Here is a 20,553-nt window from a genome sequence, read left to right as displayed (position 1 = left end):
TTGTGATAATCCATAGAAAGGGTAGGGGAAGAGCGTGTGATGATGCAGCTTGATAACTCGAGAATGTTTTGTGAAATGTTTGTGTACTATTGCTCTTCAGGTATTGTTTTTAAAACAAATATATTTAAAAAGCTTCTTCAAAAGCTGAATCCATTCTTATGAAAAATTGATCTTGCAATGTAAAGAAATGAATGGCACAGTACATCATTAACTAGGTGTTATACACTGAACTGTAGTCAGTGGAATTAGATGAAAGACCAGACCCACTGTATTGATGGAGACCAATTTATAACCCTCTGGTGCTGCAGTATTTGTGACTCATCCTTTGTTCTTGCTAAATGTCCATGCTTAATTTACTTGGCTCTGCTGCTGAACAGCTAGAAACCCTCCACTTCAAACCAATTAAGAAGAATGTGGCAGCAGCGATTACTCTCGGCCTTGCTGCTTAGGAATGATGTGCAATCACTCGACTATGACGTTCTCCCAAGCTGTTATTCCTTCAATGGAGAATGCCTGTGCTTGACTTTAACACAGGGAATTTGATGCAAGGTCAGCCACCACATGGCCCGTGACAGGTTGGGGATCAAGGTCAAGGTGGCATGGATTGCAATACGAATGGGGATGCAATGCTGCAGCCTTCCTGTCATTGTGATGAGATTATCCTCTGCCTGCTCCACCGCTGAGGTCTTGGTGTGGAACCTCTCCCCTTGATCTTACCACCATGGGCGTCCTTACCAGGAGCCAAGCTTCAGATGGCATCAATCTCAGGAACTCACAAGCCTCTCCACCATGATCCTCAGAGAGGACTTGCAAATGATGCTGCTGGAGCCCGCTGTCCCTTATAAAATCAATTGGATTTTTATATATTTCTTAGTACAAGCAACAATAAAAGCTTCATTGCTGTTTGTAGAATACTTCTGTGCAAAATCTGCATGTTACATTTAGTAGGTCGCATGTGGCTGCTTTTGGGATGTGCATGTGACAAAATAATAAAGGATATAAAATCATTCCCTGTTGTCAAGTAGCCCACCGGTACTTGAAAGAATGGTGCATCAGACCATAAGACATATACTAGGAGCAGAATTCTGCTCCACCGTTTCATCATGACTGATTTGTTATTCCTCCCAACCCAATTCTACCTTCTCCTTTTGACACCCTTACTAATCAAAAACCTATCAACTTCTTTAAATATACAAGAGCATGAGACATATCAACCGAATTAGGCATTTAGCCCAGCCAGTCTACTCTGCCATTTCATCATGGATGAATTATTATCCCTCTCAACCCCACTCTCCTACCTTCTCCCATTAACATTTGATGCCCTAACTAACCAAGAACCTATCACTCTCTGCTTTGGTAATAAATTCCCTGTTATCAACATAGCAAATGGCTATTTGGAAATTGTACTGGGACATGCTTTAACGCTGGTGAGACTTACACTGCTGAAGAGAAATGATTTGTGGGTGATGGTGGTGTGGAAGAATATCAGACACATGGAAGGAAATTGTCACCCAGATTTTAATTGTTTTGTAGAAGGTAGGGTTGTGTCTAGCTTGAAGTATCATAATGGTATCTGAAAGTAGCAATACTTTTGGGCACAGGTTGAAGTTTGTTAGAGGGAATGGGCTGGACAATTTGGAAACTGACATCCAGTCCTTTGTATTTGCTCCACGTATAATCCTTTAGGCACAGTTCAAGGATGATTTTGCAGGTGGATCAACTGTTCTGTAATGTCAAGACATTAACCCAAAGCCCAGTTATGAAATTTTCACAGTTTAATGACTAACCCTGGACTGTTCTCATTAAATTCTGGAGAAGGCAAAAGGTGACTGCCATTTGCTGACAGAAATAGTTTACATCCAAGAATTATTTTTTGTAGGGTGGAATTAGTGCTAGGACATGCTCTTTGCTTTTAAAAATGTTCATTCAAATAAATATGCTCCTAGCTTGTCAGTTTTAAGAGCTTTTGCAACACCTCTGTTAAAATGAGGCTAACCTGCATTCTGGTATTTTAGCAAATTGTTATTGCAGGTGAGTAGTTTAATCTTCATACTTGACACTGCACATGTGCTTTATAGCTGTGGAACTATAATTTAGAACAAAATCTATCTTCTAAATTTGAGTTTTTGCTAACATCTCATGTATTCAAGCCCTTATAAAGGCCTACTGCTTAACACTAACTGATAAATTTGGCAGTCTGCTGAGTAGCATAACTCAAGGTGTACAGGATCATAGACAAGTTTGCGTATAATAAGCTACTCCTGCTAGATGGTTGCAACACAGACAAAATGCTGGTGAACGCAGCAGGCCAGGCAGCATCTCTAGGAAGAGGTACAGTTGACGTTTCAGGCTGAGACCCTTCGTCAGGACTAACTGAAAGAAGAGATAGTAAGAGATTTGAAAGTGGGAGGGGGAGGGGGAGATCCAAAATGATAGGAGAAGACGGGAGGAAGGGGGATGGAGCCAAGAGCTGGACAGGTGATTGGAAAACGGGATACAAGGCTGGAGAAGGGAGAGGATCATGGGACAGGAGGCCTAGGGAGAAAGAAAGGGAGAGGGGAGCACCAGAGGAAGATATTGTGAGAGGGACAGAGGGAAAAAAGGAGAGAAAGAAAGGGGGGAAAAAAAACTAAATAAGGGATGGGGTACAAAGGGGAGGAGAGGCATTAGCAGAAGTTAAAGAAGTCAATGTTCATGCCATCAGGTTGGAGGCTACCCAGACGGAATCCAAGGTGTTGTTCCTCCAACCTGAGCGTTGCTTCATCTTGACAGTAGGAGGCCATGGATGGACATATCAGAATGGGAATGGGGCATGGAATGAAAATGTGTGGCCACTGGAAGATCCTGGTTACTCTGGCAAACAGAGCGTAGGTGTTCAGCGAAACGGTCTCCCAGTCTGCGTCGGGTCTCGCCAATATATAGAAGGCCACATCGGGAGCACCGGACGCAGTATATCACCCCAGCCGACTTACAGGTGAAGTGTCACCTCACCTGGAAGGACTGTTTGGGGACCTGAATGGTGGTGAGGGAGGACGTGTAAGGAAGGGCATGTGTAGCACTTGTTCCACTTACAAAGATAAGTAAGTGTCGCCTCACCTGGAAGGACTGTGCTACAAATGCCCTTACTCTTCTTCCCTCACCACCATTCAGGGCCCCAGACAGTCCTTCCAGGTGAGGTGACACTTCACCTGTGAGTCGGCTGGGATGATATACTGCGCCCGGTGCTCCCTTCTATATATTGGCGAGACTCAACACAGACTGGAAGACTATTTTCGCTGAACATCTACGTTCTGTCCGCCAGAGTAACCAGGATCTCCTAGTGGCCACACATTTTAATTCTACGTCCCATTCCCATTCTGATATGTCTATACACGGCCTCCTCTACTGTCAAGATGAAGCCACACTCTGGTTGGAGGAACACCTTATATTCCATCTGGGGAGCCTCCAACCTGATGGCATGAACATTGACTTATCAAATTTCCGTTAATGTCCCTCCTCCCCTTCTTACCCCATCCCTTATTTAGTTATTTATTATTTTTTCCCCTCTTTTTTTTCCTCCCTCTGTCCCTCTCACAATATCTTCCTTTGGTGCTCCCCTCCCCCTTTCTTTTTCCCTAGGCCTCCCGTCCCATGATCCTGTCCCTTCTCCAGCCTCGTATCCCTTTTGCCAATCAACTATCCAGCTCTTAGCTCCATCCCTCCCCCTCCCACTTTCAAATCTCTTACCATCTCTACTTTCAGTTAGTCCTGACGAAGGGTCTCGGCCCAAAACGTCGACTGTACCTCTTCCTAGAGATGCTGCCTGGCCTGCTGCGTTCCACCAGCATTTTGTGTGTGTTGCTTGAATTTCCAGCATCTGCAGATTTCGTCGTGTTTGCCTGTTAGATGGTTTATTGATTAGCGTGCAAAAAAAAAGTGAAGGCTAAAAACAAACTTGGTGTCATGGAACTTGAATGTGGAATCAATTTCAAAAGTATGGTTAAATCAATAGCATGCAAGGATAATATCTGCTGCATGGAAAACTGCAGAACAGGACTGAAGATTGATTTAATGAACCAACATACTGACTGACTTATGCTTTTAACAACCGCATGAGTAGTATATATGGGCAAGCGGATACAGACTGAGGGAACTACTCTTATGGGCCAATCGAAAAGGAATGAATACATGCTAGACCATTCAGTATGTTTGATTATATCTAAAACTGTGCTATTCACTGATCATCTAGAAAATACACTGCAAGTTTGTTTCCAGGTTTTAAATCTCCAATTTTGGAATTCCCAAACCTATCAGCATTGTTAGTATACCTTCATCATAGAAACTACACAGTTCAGGAAAGTAACTCATTGCCTCTGAGGGCAAAAACTGTTTGGTTTCGAGCAGCCTTGGTCAGAATACCCACATTTTAAAAAATTGTAATTATGCAAAACAAAAGTTCACCATTTTCCAAATATGCTTTGTACTCAATGCATGTGACTTATTGACAGCTTGATATCAGCCACCATTTATTTTTCTCTGCATAAAGTACAAATTTCTTGGCATTTGGACAGTGAGACATGTCCTTCTCTGAACATGCAAATACAGACAAAGTGACAACAGTTGCTTAGTCTTCGATTGACATGGAGACAAAGACAAGATTCTGCACAGGCCACACTTATGCCTTTTCAGCAGGGGTCAGAACTATACATCGCCTCTTTCCAGCCAAAGGGGCATTGAAGCCAATCTGCAAGGCAAGATAACTCACTAGATTGCAGCCTTGCACCTTTGTGGGGCAGGAAAAGAAATCTGTTTACGTACATGACCATCAGTACTTCTTCAGATGTGTCATACACAACATAAAGACAAAGCTCTTCGCAATTTAATTTATTCAATACTGGCAGTGATATTGGCAAGATGATTTTTCCTACAATTAGAGAAACAAGCAGTAAGGCAGTTGTAATAAATTGTTTCTTAAATGCAAAAAGTCCATAACCAAATCAATTTGGACAGTACAAATCCAGTGCAAGTTACAGAATGCATGTCTAATAAAATATGCTTTATGCTGATTATTTGATATGTAGCTGAATTTTTTTTTGGTTATATCCTGACTGTGCACAGACATAATTGTACAAACAAAACCACCCAACATACATACCATTGTTCCCTCTTAAACAGATCAAATAGAAAAACATAATATAAGCAAGGCTCACACTAACAGATTCGAGCTCAAATGGGTTGACATGACCGTAGCATTAAGATTTGCATAAAGCTGATCTGGTATTGTAATTGCTGCTCATGACACTGTACAGGGCTTGCATCAATCCAAATCACACATACATAGTCTAAACTTGGGACCTCTTTAAATATACAGCTCTTATTGGGTACTCTTGTCTACTGGGTGCTGCTTAATGCACACAAAATCCTGGAGAAGCTCAGGAGATCAGACAACATCTATGCAAACGGATAAAAGTCGACAAAGGGTCTTGGCTCGAAATGTTTGACTGTTTAGTCATTTCCACAGATGCTGCCTGACCTGCTGAGTTTGTCTAGCATTTTGTGCATATTGCCTTGGATTTTCAACACCAGCAGAATCTTATTTTTAATGAGCTACTGGGTCCTGCTGCCAGGCTTTGATCATAATCACTATTCTGCTTCAGCAGAAAAATGGCAGGATCCAGGATTTAACCATTCCCCACTTGGATTGTGTGGTGGAAAACTGTGCCAATAGATTAACACCCTTTGCCTGTTAGCTACACTGGCCAAGGTGGTTGATCAGTCAGGGTAGATTGCCATTCCACTTGACTTTTATGGCAACAGAAGTCAGCAGCAAGAACCTCAATAAAGGCTATCATAGCCAGAGTTGTGCCTCCTTATCACCATCCCAGCTAGAGTAGCCATAAAAGTACAGATGAAGAGTCCAATCAAAGTTGTGGGCAAAGTGCTTATATTGGAATTTCACTTTCACAAGTGGAAGTGATCTGCACACAGTTGGCTAACTTTATACCCAATGTAATCCTGATCAGATTAATCATGTCATGTTCCAATGAAGTATTGCATCTGGACCTTACTGCAGTACTTTTTTATAACAATGAAAAACAGATGAATTGTGTCCCCTGTGCCCTCATTAATTATTTTATTAAGTTATTTGTAATGAAAGCAAACTCATCAGCTGAATGCTGACAGATGAATGTGCAAAACACACAAACAGCAGACTGTAGTGTTCATATGTCTCATATTTGATTCACTACCACCAGAGTTTAAAATCAAAGTTTAAGAACCTGTGGATTCAACACTGATCCACGATCCTTTTTTAAAAAGCACAGACAAATTCAACATTTAGTTCATAAAGTCTTTCCTTCAGTTGGCTTCCTGATTGCAAATAAACTCAAAGCAGCACCATACAGAAGCAGGACAGCAATGAGAAATCAACCATGCCACAACAAGGAGGACAAAAAGGGCAACAAGGTAGATTGAGCTCATCTACCTCAAGGAAGTCAGCTGCCTACCCACTCTGTAATCTCTCTGCTAACAAAAGACAGAAAAGTATTAATGCATTCTTAAGATTCTGTACAGTTGCCTCTTTTTTTGAAAAATATTGGTGGATGAAGGAAAATTTGCATCGATGCAATTTATAATCTAATGTGAATTCTCATTAGCCTGCTTGCCAGTTTGTTGTGATGTAATTCCCCAATCCAAAGTATTTAATACCCAATTGAAAAATCAGGGATTGACATCAGTATAGAAAAGAAGAAACAAAATCAAATCAATGAATGTGGTAACATTCTGCTAAGTTTCATTAAAATAAATAATTTAACAAGCTCCATTATTAAGTGCTTCAGACTTGGACAAGGAATATAAAACAAGAAAGTGATATTTAAACACTGTTAGCTTAAAAACGGAAGATAGCCATTATAAAATAGGTGGTCGCAATTTATCCTGATTTATCCGCCAGCTCATCGGTAGAGCTTCCAATTAGATTGACTGCTCTGGTCTATCCTTGCAGCTTTGCATTTCCCTAATCCACATTAGATAAATATCCAATGGCAAGACACAAAGTGCTGAAGGAACTCAGCAAGTCAGGCAAGCATATATGGAGGGGAATAAACAGTCAACATTTCAGGCTGAGGACCTTAATTAGGATTAGAGAGGAAGGGGGCTGCAGTCAGAATAAGTGGGGGGGGCGGAGGGGAAGGGAGGAGGAGTGCAAGCTGGTTGACAAGTGAGGGGGAAAGGTGGGTGGGTAGGGAAGGGGTTTATCCAATTAGCTTTAAAAGATTACCAAGGAATACAAGACCACCACCTTTAGGGTTAACCCTAACCCTTTATCAGTCAGTGCATTTCAGATCACAACAAACCCATTAAGAACAAAACACATCTGTTCTGTTTTCTAGTTTATTCAAATGTTTCCTGTGACTACATTTCTGAAATACCTCATTAACTGTAAGGTGCTTTGAGACAATCAGAGGGCATAGAATTTGATTGAATTGCAAACCAATCTTGCTTGAAAATTTCTCCCTACATACACTGTCCTCATTCATAAATCCATAGATTTATTTTGGAAATAGGTCAAATTAATGCTTTTCATGCCAAACTACATCAAAATCTAGTTTAGTTTAAGTTTGTTCTTACAAAGTAGTTATGTTTTAGTAGCTCCCTCCTTTGCCCATTAAGGTCAACTCTCTCATTATTACACAACGCTGTCACAAAGTGAAGGAAAATAGATGAGGAGTGGACAGCGGGACCAACACAAATGAGACAACAGACAAATAAAATTCCCTATTTCTAAACATTTAGAGATCCATACTAGTTGGAAAGTTGGAATAAGACCCAGAGGAGCTCAAATTCAGTAATCAGGTTACTTTCTCAGCTTTCTATTGCTTTGATAATATTTACTAAAATTGGAATTATATTTACTGATGTATTAGGAAAAATAACTTGGTTCATGGTAGGCAAAGTCAACAGTATGAAGGAAATGAATCAAAGGTACATGATACATTCATTTAAAACAGAGTAAGTGAATCAACTGAAGTCATTCATTTACTTGTAACCGGAGAAATATATTAATGAATACTCTCTGGTGAAGCCTGATCAGTGTCAGAAAAAGGTTCACAGAATAATCATCAGCATGTCAAGATCAAACTTCCACAAACTTGAAATGATCATTCTTCGACTTTCCCTCATAGAAACTCAATAAATGTGCTGTTGCATCATCCAATTTTGTAGTCTTAGAGCAAGACCACTATTTCAGGCTGTCATGTGTGTGCACTATTTTAAGTAACCCATAAACCTATCATAACTATTTTTACGGATTTAGTTGTACTGATTTACATCCAGAAGCAATGGCTTAAGTAGCTGCAAAAATGGTCATTTTAACCTTAAATTCTAGATCCATCACATGATCACACCCACTTATTTAAACCAGATACAGAACCATTGTAAAGGCTGCACGTACTGTAAATCAAAAACAGGCTGGTCAGGAGCTAATTTCTTGTTTAAATGCAGCACTTAGCTCTGCAATGGATGGTTTCAAACCCAGCTGCGAAAGGAGGAGAGTTGGACAGGGGGCTGGAGACCCCATCCCAGAGCTACAGAAGGTCCAAAGACCTCATCACTGGGAAGAGGAAGAACCAAGATGGGCTATACGTAGGGACAACTTGAAAGACTGGCCCAGGACAGTGGACCGTCAGCAGCTTATGCCCAGGTGAGGTGATACGGCTAAGGAAAAAAAGAAGGCAGTGCTTAGGTCTTAGATGCTCAAGGATCTGCCTCACAATATTTAATATTATTGCTGCTGCTATAATAATTTTACTGCCCCAAGCCATTTTGAAATAATGCTTTACATAAAAATAGCCCATTGGATTCTGATACTGAAAGTCCAAAGGGAAGAATGCACCTTTTATTAATTTTTTTTTGAGGTTAGCTAACATCATCAGGCTCTGCCACAGTCTCCCACCATTCTTTCCAGTACTCAATGCAGATTTCTAATTATCATTTAGTCAACCAGAGCAAAGAACTGGTACACACCATATATTCAACTGTCCAAAACGTTACATTTCTGTAATAAACAAATCGGATGATAATCAAGTCAAAAATGCAGAGTTGGTTGACAGCTATAATGAACGCAATTCCCTGCATCAAGGATCAGAAAACACACATAAACACCACTTCCTTTCCTAAGGGGTGGGGGGGAGGGGAGGTGGTGGGAGAGAGTACCTGGTCTGCAAGGAGTGACAAGCCTCCACTGAATTGATGCATGAAACTAGGCTATTCCTGCTCAATTCAGTCGTAGCAATGATCTATTCCTTTATCTCCCTGAGCATACCCTTAATACTCAAGTACAACCAGAAAAATACAACTTTAACAAGCACCTCCTCCAAGACAGACCCAGCAGTTTGATGTTACAACTATCTAATCCTGACTAAAAGAACCACCCAATGGTTGTTAGACTGAGAAAGGAACAGTTCCACAAATACAAGGTGTCAGGTGCAGATTCACACAACAGCCCGAGTTTACGGGCATCTCTGCACTAGGAACTTCAGCAGTATGGATCCAATTTCACACACATGATAATAGCCAACGTTAAAAGTACTGGACATCAATCAGCAAAAGTAATCCGAATGGATTTTCCCCGATATCAACGCAGAGCCACTGTGCTGCAGTTAGCTAAATTGGTCAGGTTGTATAGAGATTGTTGAAGTCTCCACAGTTCTTCCCACTGTTGAAGAAAGCAAAGGATTTGTCCTTCATGGTCCAAAAACAATAAAAATAAATCCTGCTCCCCCACTTACTGTGAAGTAATCAGAAGGTTAATCTCACAGTTTTACAGGTGGTATGAAAATAGAATTTTGCAAAGTGAATAATGGAAAGTTGAGACGATATAGAAATAACCAAATGTTCAGGTATTTTGCAGAAGTTCATACTGGTTTTGTACATTGGAAAACAGAAATAATCAGTAATAATATTCCCTTCAGTGAAACTGAAATTATAATGTAATTTTCATTCACCTGATTGGTCCCACTTATCAGTTGCCATATTTCTAGCACTTTACAAATGAAGTAATTTAAAAGGAAGAATATGCAGCCTTTTAAAATCTGAAGTTCACTCAAATCTCAGGGACAAAATGGTAGACAAGCAGCCAGTAGACTCCTCAGATCACCAACATCTTCTCTCAAGCTTAAAGCTTTAAGGCAAACCCTAACCGGAAGACTGATTATAAAGTGACGGTTACGTGCAGCCACAGTGGAACTCCGCTGATGCTTCTTTCATAGCGATGTAGTTGCACCCAACACAAGCGATGTGATACCATGCATCACAATCATCGCACTGCACCCACTCGACAGTATCTTCCTGTGGCAACTGGCACTGCTCAGCGGCACACTGTTCAGCAGCATACAGTGTGTGGGTGAAGACCTTACACGTAACTTTCGAACCAAGTGGAATGCTGCCTAAAGGATGCTTACGGGGACGACCTCGTTTCTTTCTGAAAGACAAAAACTACAACAGTTTAAAAAAAATCCTATTGCTGTACAATACAATGTATCATAATCTGTTGCATTGTCTCAGTCCTTCAATTTTTCACATAAACACAAGAAATTCTGGAGATCCTGGAAATCCAGAGACACAGACACACACATATACACAATGTGCTGGAGGAACTCAGCAGGTCAGGCAGCGTTTATGGCAGATGTTCTCAGTGGTGGGCAATTGGGTGCTAATAATCCGCTGGGCAGTTTTCACCACACGCTGGAGTGCCTTGCGGTCCGATACGGGACGATCGCCATACCACACTGAGATGTAGTTGGTGAGTATGCTCTCAATGGTACAGCGGTAAAAGTGCGTCAGTATCCTGGGACAGAGATGACCTTTCTTGATGCTCCGTGGGAAATAAATGCACTGTTGTGCCTTTTTGATCAGGCTGGAGGAGTTCAGGGACCAGGTGAGATCCTCAGAAATGTGGACACCAAGGAATTTAAACCTTGATACACACTCCACTACAGCTCAGTTGATGTAGGTGGGGACGTGAGTGTGGCTCCTAGCATGCCTGAAGTCCACAATGATCTCTTTGGTCTTCCGGGTGTTAAGGGTCAGGTTGTTGTCGGCACACCACGCGGCCAGGTGCTGGACTCCATCCCTGTAGGCCATCTCGTCAACCCCTCTGATCAGGCCAACCACCATGGTGTCGTCTGAGAACTTGATTATGGAGTTAGAACCACGTACAGGAACGCAGTCATAGGTAAAAAGGGAGTACAGAAGAGGGCTCAGCACACAGCCTTGAGGCACGCCGGTGTTCAGGGTGAGAGTGGAGGAGGAGAGGTTGTCTAACTTAACTGATTGGGGTCTGTTAGTCAGAAAGTCCAAGGTCCAATTGCAGAGGGATGAGCTAATACCAAGCTGGCGAAGTTTGACGATCTGCTTGGAGGGGATCACAGTACTGAATGCCGAACTAAAGTCAATGAACAGCATTCTAACGCAAGAGTTGGGGCAGAGAGAAGTGCCGTGGAGATGGCATCCTCTGTTAACCTGTTGGTGCGATAAGCAAATTGATGGGGGTCCAGGGTAGTGGGCAGACCGGATTTCAGATGTGGTAGAACCAGTCTCTCAAAGCACTTTGCAATGATGGGAAGGAATCTATGGAAAGGAATAAAGAGTCAAAGTTTTGGGCAAGGAGGAGGAAGTTTTTCCAAGCTCTATTAAACAAGAGGCTTCATAACAAGCATTTGGAGGTTTCTAAAGACAGGAAAAGGGAATGACAGGGAAATGAGGGCCAGTTTGCCACAGGAGTGCACTACTAATGCAAGTGTTCCACTAACCAGCATCAGATCAACTCCAAAAGAACAGAACTAAAGCATTTTCATAAATCATATTCTCTTCAAATTTAGGATCAGTTTTTTTTTATAAAACCTTTTTTGTTTTAATGCCAGCTGAATTTCTACTTTGTGGATCAAAACTGGAGAGTGTCCCGTAGGAGCAAATCCAAGGCAACGTTGTAGCACAATTCTTGTAGTAATCAGCAGGAACATATGGCCTTCGGGCTCCCCAGTTCATAGTTTTCCTCATACGGAAAATTTCAGAAGGAAGTTAATAATCAGATTGTGAGCTTTGTTCATTATGGTGTTTGACTGTATCTAATTATATTATAGTGCAACACTCACAACACACTGGAGGAACTCAGCAGGTCGGGCAGCATCCGTGGAAAAGATCGGTCGACGTTTCGGGCCGGAACCCTTCGTCAGGACTGTAAGGGGAAGGGGCAGAAGCCCTATAAAGAAGGTGGGGGGAGGGTGGGAAGGAGAAGGCTGGTAGGTTCCAGGTGAAAAACCAATAAGGGGAAAGATACAGGGGTGGGGGAAGGGAAGCAGGGAGGTGATAGGCAGGAAAGGTGAAGAAAGAATAGGGGAAAACACAATGGGTTTAGCCTCATCATGGCAGTAGATGAGGCCATGTATGGTAATATCTGAATGGGAGTGGGAAGCAGAGTTGAAGTGGGTGGCTACTGGGAGATCCTGTCTGTTTTAAACTCAGGTTGGAGGAGCAACACCTCATATACTGTCTAGGTAGTCTCCAGCCCCTTGGTATGAACATAGAATTCTCCAACTTCTGGTAATTCCCTCCCCCTCCCTTCCCCTATCCCTATTTCACTCTGCCTCCTCCCCCAGCTGCCTATCACCTCCCTCATGGTTCCACCTCCTTCTACTACCCATTGTGTTTTCCCCTATTCTTTCTTCACCTTTCCTGCCTATCACCTCCCTGCTTCCCCTCCCCCACCCCTTTATCTTTCCCCTCACTGGTTTTTCACCTGGAACCTACCAGCCTTCTCCTTCCCAGCCTCCCCCCACCTTCTTTATAGGGCCTCTGCCCCTTCCCCTTACAGTCCTGACGAAGGGTTCCGGCCCGAAACGTCGACCGATCTTTTCCATGGATGCTGCCCAACCTGCTGAGTTCCTCCAGCGTGTTGTGAGTGTTGCTTTGACCCCAGCATCAGCAGATTATTTTGTGTTTATATTATAGTGCATCTGTGCCACCTCATACACCATCTTGACAGATGCTGTCCACCAGGAGAATCATACACAGGAATTAACCATGAAATCTCCACTGCCTTTGGCAATACAGTCCAAAGAACTATTGCCTAGCTTTCCCAAGCCTTTCAATTTTATCTCTGAAATTGAAAGGCTCAGGCTAGTGACCAATCAGAAGTCTGAGAGGAGGTGATTTCAATCAGGTCCACTGACCCAGTAGAAAAAGGCAGTATCAGATTGCGGCAGCATAACTGAGCTCGGAACAGCCTTTGAGATTGATTAGCAAGAGCAAATTAAAGGAAGGCAGGGACAAGAACAGCGGCCATCGTCAGAGTGGACACAGTGAGAGCGGTGATATTGAGGCTTTAGCTCTTCGAGTCTTCAGTCAGAGAAGGCAACAAAATAAAAAAAAAACAAAACAAAGAAAACCCCTTGGTAAAGTGCTCCCCCCCACCCACCACTTCCATTCTTTATATCTGCTCAGCTAGGACAGTAGAGATGACAGGAAGGATAGTCAAATGCTCCTCTTGCAGGATGTGGGAAGGCAGGGAGACCTCCGGTGTCCCTGACTACAACTGTGAGAAGTGCATCCAGCTGCAGCTTCTAACAATCCACGTTAAGGAGCTGGAGCTGGAACTGAATGAACTCTGAATTATTCAGGAAGCTGAAGGGATGATAGCAGGGCATATAGAGAGGTAGATACATCCAAGGTGCAGGACACAGGAAACTGGGTGACAGTCAGGAAGGGGAAAGGAGTTGAACACCAGTGCAGAGGACCCCTACGGCCACCCCCCTCAACAACAGTATCACTGTCGGGGGTGGGGGGAGGGGAGAGGACCTAACAGAGGAAAGTCACCGTTGTAGGGTCTCTTGCACTGAGTCTGGCTCTGTGACTCAGAAGGAGTGGCAGGAGAAGAGGCGCGCTGTGGTGACAGAGGGTTCACTAGTTAGGGGAAAAGACAGGAGGTTCTATGGGTGAGAACGAGATTCCAGGATGGTATATTGCCCCCTGGGTGCCAAGGTCCAGGATATCTCAGAATGAGTCCTCAGCATTCTTCAGTGGGAGGGTGAACAGCCAGAAGTCGTGGTCCAGGTAGGTACCAATGACATGGATAGGCTGAGTGATGAGGTTCTGCAAAGGGAGTTCATGGAGTTAGGTGCCAAGTTAAAGGGCAGGAACTCCAGAGTTGCGATCTCAGGATTGCTACCCATACCACATACTAGGGAGGCCAGAACTAGGAAGATTATACAGTTTATGTGGCTAAGGAGTTGGTGTAGGAGAGAAGGTGCAAGATTTTTGGATCATTGGGCTCTCTTCCAGGGGAGGTGGGACCTGTACCGAAGGGGATGCTTGCACCTGACTGGAAGGGGACTTGAATGCTTGTGGAAAAGTTTGTTAATGCGGCATGGTGGGGTCTAAACTAGAGTTGCAAGGGGATGGGAACCATAGCGCCAGAACAGCTAGTGGAGAGGCTGTGGAGGCAGATGTTGGCAAGACCTTAGACAAAGTTAGGAATCAAAAGGTTGACTAGTTTTCTGAGCTGCATGTACTTGAATGCAAGAAATATTGTAGGAAGGGCGGATGAGCTCAGGGCATGGATCAACATCTGGCATCATGACATTGTAGCCGTTAGTGAGACTTGGCTGCAGGAAAGGAAGGATTGGCAGCTCAGTATTCCGGGGTTCCGTTGTTATAGAAACGACAGAGCGGGAGGGAAGGCAATACCAGTTAGGGAAAATGTCTGGGCAGTGCACTGTCAGGCCAGACTGGGGAACTCTACTAGTGAGACATAATGGGTGGAACTGAGAAATAAGAAAGGTATGACCACATTAATGGGGCTATATTTCAGACCACCCAATAGTCCTAGGCATTCATGAGGAACAAATTTTTAAATAGTTCGCAGACTGTTGCAAGAAACATAAGGTTGTAATAGCAAGTGATTTCAACTTTTCACATATTGACTGGGAATCCCATACTGTAAAAGGACTAGATAGGATATAGTTTGTCAAACGTGTTCAGGAATGTTTCCTTCATCTCTATGTAGAAGTCCCAATGAGAGAGCATGCAATACTGAATCTGCTGTTAGGGAGTGAGACAAGGCAGGTGACAGAAGCTTGTGTAAGAGAACACTTCGCATCCTGTGACCACAATGCCATTAGTTTCAAAGCAAATATGCAAAAAGATAGGTCTGGTCTACAGGTTGAGATTCTAAATTTGAGAAAGGCCAATTTTGATGGTATCAGAACTGATCTGACAAGTATGGATTGGGACAAGGCAAAGATGTACTTGGAAAGTGGGAGGCCTTCAAAAAAAAAGGAAATATTGAGAATACAATGCTTGCATGTGCCTGTCAGAATAAAAGGTAGAGATAACAAGTTTAGAGAATCTTTGTTTTCAAGAGATATTGAGGCCCTGGTTAAGAGAAAAAAGGAGGTACATAGCAGGTATAGGTAAGTAGAAACAAATTAGGTGCTTATGGAGTACAAGAACTGCAAGAGAACACTTGAGGAAATCGGGAGGGCTAAAAGAAGGCATGAATAGCTCTTGCAGACAAAGTGAAGGGGGATCCTAAGGGATTCTACAAATATGTTAAGAGCAAAAGGATTCCAAGGGACCAAATTGGTCCTCTGGAAGATCAGAATGGTGATCCATGTGTGGAGCCAAAACAGATGGAGGAAGATCTTAGATGAGTTCTTTGCATCTGTATTTACTCAGGAGACAGAGACGAATCTATAGAGATAAGATAAAGCAGCATCAACTTAATAGACATTGCACAGATTAGAGGATGAGGTGTTTGCTACCCTGAGGCAAATCAGGGTAGATAAATCCCCAGGGCCTGACAAGGTGTTCCCTTGGAAACGATGGGAGACAAGTGCAAAAATTGCTGGGGCCTTAGCAGAGATATTTAAAACATTCTTAATGATAGAAGAGCTTCCAGAGAATCGGAGGATAGCCAATGTCATTCCACTGTTTAAAAAAGACTAATCATAAACGAGGAAATTATAGGCCAGTGAGTCTGACACTGGGAAAGTTTTTGGAAGGTATTCTAAGGGAGCAAATACAAGTATTTAGATAGATATGGGCTGATTAAGGATAGTCAGCATGGCTTTGTGTGTGATAGGTCAAGTCTAACCAATCAGTTTTTCGAGGAAGTTACCTGGAAAGTGGATGAAGGCAAAGCAGTGGATGTTGACTACATGGACATCAATAAGGTCTGCATAGGAGGCTGGTCAAGAAGGTAGAGTCTCTCGGCATTCAGGATGAGGTAGCAAACTGGATTAGACTGGCTTCGTGGGAGAAGCCAGAGAGTGGTAGTAAAGGGTTGTCTCTCTGACTGGAGGCCTGGCTGTGGGGATTGGTGTTGGGTCCTTTGCTGTTTGCCATCTATATCAATGATCAGGATGATAATGTGGGGAACTGGATCAGCAAGTTTGCGGATGACATGAAGATTGGGGTTGTGGTGGACAGTGAGGAAGCCCATAATGGCTTGCAGACGGATCTGCATCAGCTGGAAAATGGCAGATGGAACTTAATACAGACAAATACGAGGTGTTGCACTTTAGTAGAACCAACCAGGGTAGGTCTTACATAGTGAACGGTAGGGCAATGAGGAATGTGGTAGAACAAAGGGATCTGGGAATCCAGGTCCATAATTCATTGAAAGTAATGTCACAGGTAGACAGGGTAGTAAAGGAAGCTTTTGACACATTGGCCTTCATAAATCAAAATACTGTATGCAGGATTGAATGTTATGTTGAAGTTGTACAAGATGTTGGTGAGGCCCAATTTGGAGTAGTGTGTGCAGTTTCGGTTACCCATCTACAAAAAAAGATGTAGGCAAGGTTGAAAGAGTGGAAAAAATTCACAAGGATGTTGCTGGGTCTGGAGGATCTGAGTTATAAGGGAAGGTTCCGACTGTATTCTTTAGAATGTAAAAGATTGAGAGGAGATTTGGTGTACGTATGTAAACTTATAAAGGGTATCAATAGGGTAACCGCAGGCAGGCTTTTTCCACTGAGGCTGGGTGGGACTACAAACAAGTCATGGGTTAAGGGTGAAAGGTGAGAAGTTTAAGGGAACGAGGGGAAACTTCGTCACTCAGAGGGTCGTGAGAGTGTATAATGAACTCCCAGTGCAAGTGGTGCATGCAAGCTCGGTTTCAGTTTAAGAAAATTTTGGACAGGTACATGGATAACAGGGATATAGAGGGCGATGGTTGATTGGAGTAGGCAGTTTAAATGATTTTAGCATGGACTAGATGGGCCGAAAGGCCTGTTCCTGTGCTGTACTTCAATCATACCCTACTGCTCTCTTCAAAGATGTAATGCATGAGTCTCAATTAGTCTCAGTGGTTAAAACAATTCACAAAAAGGTCTTATTAACCAACGTAAACTTAATAATAGAAAGATGACAATTTTTAAAGAACCTTGTGTGTCTGGGAGGTGGAGTGGGGAGGGGTCAAGTGACCCACACCTGGACATGACGGGGTGGAGGAAGATGGGAGGGAGGGCGGTGTGAAGAAAGAACAATTCTACCATGTACTGCAGGGGTGGCCAACCTTTTACATAGAAACATAGAAAACCTACAGCACAATACAGGCCCTTCGGCCCACAGAGTTGTGCCGAACATTTCCATACCTTAGAAATTTCTAGGCTTACCTATAGCCCTCTATTTTTCGAAGCTCCATGTACCTATCTACAAGTCTCTTAAGGAAAGAGCCTATCGTATCTGCCTCCACCACTGTTGCCAGTAGCCCATTCCACGCACTCCCCACTCTGAGTAAAAAACTTACTCCTGACATCTCCTCTGTACCTGCTCCCCAGCACCTTAAACCTGTGTCCTCTTGTGGCAACTATTTCAGCCCTGGTAAAAAGCCTCTGACTTTGCACATGATCAATGCATCTCATCATCTTATACACCTCTATCAGGTCACCACTCATCCTCTGTCGCTCCAAGGAGAAAAAGCAGAGCTCACTCAACCTATTTTCATAAGGCATGCTACCCAATCCAGGCAACATCCTTGTAAATTCTCCTCTGCACCCTTTCTATGGCTTCCACAATCTTCCTGTAGTGAGGTGACCAGAACTGAGCACAGTACTCCAAGTGGGGTCTGACCGGGGTCCTACAGAGCTGCAATATTACCACTCGGCTCCTAAATTCAATTCACGCCTTCTTAAGCACAGAGTCAACCTGTGCAGCTGCTTTGAGTGTCCTATGGACTCGGACCCCAAGATCCCTCTGATCCTCCACACTGCCAAGAGTTTTACCATTAAAATTATATTCTACCATTACTGTTTGCATGCGACAGCGGCCACACCCTGGGCACACACACCAGATGAGGGTAGCCAATGGGTCTCAAACCCTCGGTGAGATAGGGAGATGTCAATCCCAGCATGTGAAGACTGACTCCGGCGGATTGAGCGGACGAGACCAACGGAAGGTTCAATGGTCAAGAAGGCAGTCTCTGCAAGCGTCGTGGAACGTGTAGAGCAGGACAAGACACAGAAGACGTCCTGGTCATCCACTCCGCCTAGTCCCATCTCCAGCCGTCTCCACTCTGTCTTGCCACTGAATCCAGATGGGAATTGGGAAGAGAGAGTGAGGCTGACGCTGCGCAACTCTCCCTCACTTAAATCCAAATCACGTGCTAGTTTCGACACCATCATAATGGTGCTGAGGTCCTCATCGACATTGACGATGGATGAACATCGGATTCTGCCATCACATTTGACCAACCAAAATGAACCACTTCACACTTATCTGGGTTGAACTCCAACTGCCACTTCTCAGCCCAGTTTTGCATCTTATCAATGTCCCACTGTAACTTCTGACAGCTCTCCACACTATCCACAACACCTCCAACCTTTGGGTCATCAGCAAACTTACTAACCCATCCCTCCACTTCCTCATCCAGGTCATTTATAAAAATCACTAACAGTAAGGGTCCCAGAACAGATTCCTGAGGCACACCACTGGTCACCGACCTCCATGCAGAATATGACCCATCTACAACCACTCTTTGCCTTCTGTGGGCAAGCCAGTTCAGGATCCATAAAGCAATGTCCCCTTGGATCCCATGCCTCCTTACTGTCTCAATAAGCCTTGCATGGACTATTTTATCAAATGCCTTGCTGAAATTCATATACGCTACATCTACTGCTCTACCTTCATCAGTGTTTAGTCACATCCTCAAAAAATTCAATCAGGCTTGTAAGGCACGACCTGCCCTTGACAAAGCCATGCTGACTATTCCTAATCATATTATGCCTCTCCAAATGTTCATAAATCCTGCCTCTCAGGTTCTTGTCCATCAACTTACCAACCACTGAGGTAAGACTCACTGGTCTATAATTTCCTGGGCTATCTCTACTCCCTTTCTTGAATAAAGAAACAACATCCGCAACCCTCCAATCCTCCGGAACCTCTCCCATCCCCATTGATGATGCAAAGATCATTGCCAGAGGCTCAGCAATCTCTTTCCTCGCCTCCCACAGTAGCCTGGGGTACATCTCATCTGGTCCCGGCGACTTATCCAACTTCATGCTTTCCAAAAGCTTCAGCATATCCTCTTTCTTAATATCTACATGCTCAAGCTTTTCAGTCTGCTGCAAGTCATCACTACAATCACCAAGATCCTTTTCCATAGTGAATACTGACGTAAAGTATTCATTAAGTACCTCTGCTATTTCCTCCAGTTCCATACACACTTTCCCACTGTCACACTTGCTAGGTCCTATTCTTTCACATCTTATCCTCTTGCTCTTCACATACTTGTAGAATGCCTTGGGGTTTTCCTTAATCCTGTCTGCCAAGGCCTTCTCATGACCCCTTCTGGCTCTCCTAATTTCTTTCTTAAGCTCCTTCCTATTAGCCTTATAATCTTCGAGATCTCTAACATTACCTAGCTCTCTGAACCTTTCGTAAGCTTTCCTTTTCTTCTTGACTAGATTTATTACAGCCTTTGTACACCATGGTTCCTGAACCCCACCATAACTTCCCTGTCTCATTGGAACGTACCTATGTAGAACTCCATACAAATATCCCCTGAATATTTGCCACATTTCTTCCATACTTTTCCCTGAGAATATCTGTTTCCAATTTAAGCCTCCAATTTCCTGCCTGATAGCCTCAAAATTCCCCTTACTCCAATTAAACGCTTTTCTAACTTGTCTGTTCCTATCTCTCTCCAAGATAGAACTATAATCACTATCTCCAAAATGCTCTCCCACTGTGAGGTCTGACACCTGACCAGGTTCATTTCCCAATACCAGATCAAGTACAGCCTCTACTCTTGTCGGCTTATCTACATATTGTGTCAAGAAACCTTACTGAACACACCTAACAAACTCCACCCCATCTAAATCCCTCACTCTAGGGAGATGCCAATCGATATTTGGGAAATTAAAATCTCCCACCACGACAACTCTGCTACTATTACATCTTTCCAGGATTTGTTTCCCTTCTGCTCCTCAATATCCCTGTTACTATTGGGCGGCCTATAAAAAACACCCAGTAAAGTTATTGACCCCTTCCTGTTCCTAACCTCCACTCATAGAC

At 43.3% G+C, this 20,553-nt stretch overlaps 1 protein-coding gene across 1 annotated transcript in view; it reads right to left on the bottom strand.

Annotated features, from left to right (window-relative positions):
- Positions 1-4,855: 4,855 nt before the first annotated feature.
- The window catches only part of tcf19l (transcription factor 19 (SC1), like), a 34,107-nt gene continuing 18,409 nt past the window's right edge, over positions 4,856-20,553 (bottom strand). Inside the window, exon 3 of the mRNA XM_063048026.1 lies at positions 4,856-10,459. Coding sequence (XP_062904096.1) covers positions 10,204-10,459 — 256 coding nt within the window. The 3' untranslated portion in view covers positions 4,856-10,203. The remainder of the gene's footprint in view (positions 10,460-20,553) is intronic.

The sequence above is a fragment of the Mobula hypostoma genome, chromosome 5 (genome assembly GCF_963921235.1).
Source record: "Mobula hypostoma chromosome 5, sMobHyp1.1, whole genome shotgun sequence".
Taxonomy (NCBI): Eukaryota; Metazoa; Chordata; class Chondrichthyes; order Myliobatiformes; family Myliobatidae; genus Mobula; species Mobula hypostoma.
This window is presented reverse-complemented; position numbering and strand designations above follow the sequence as displayed.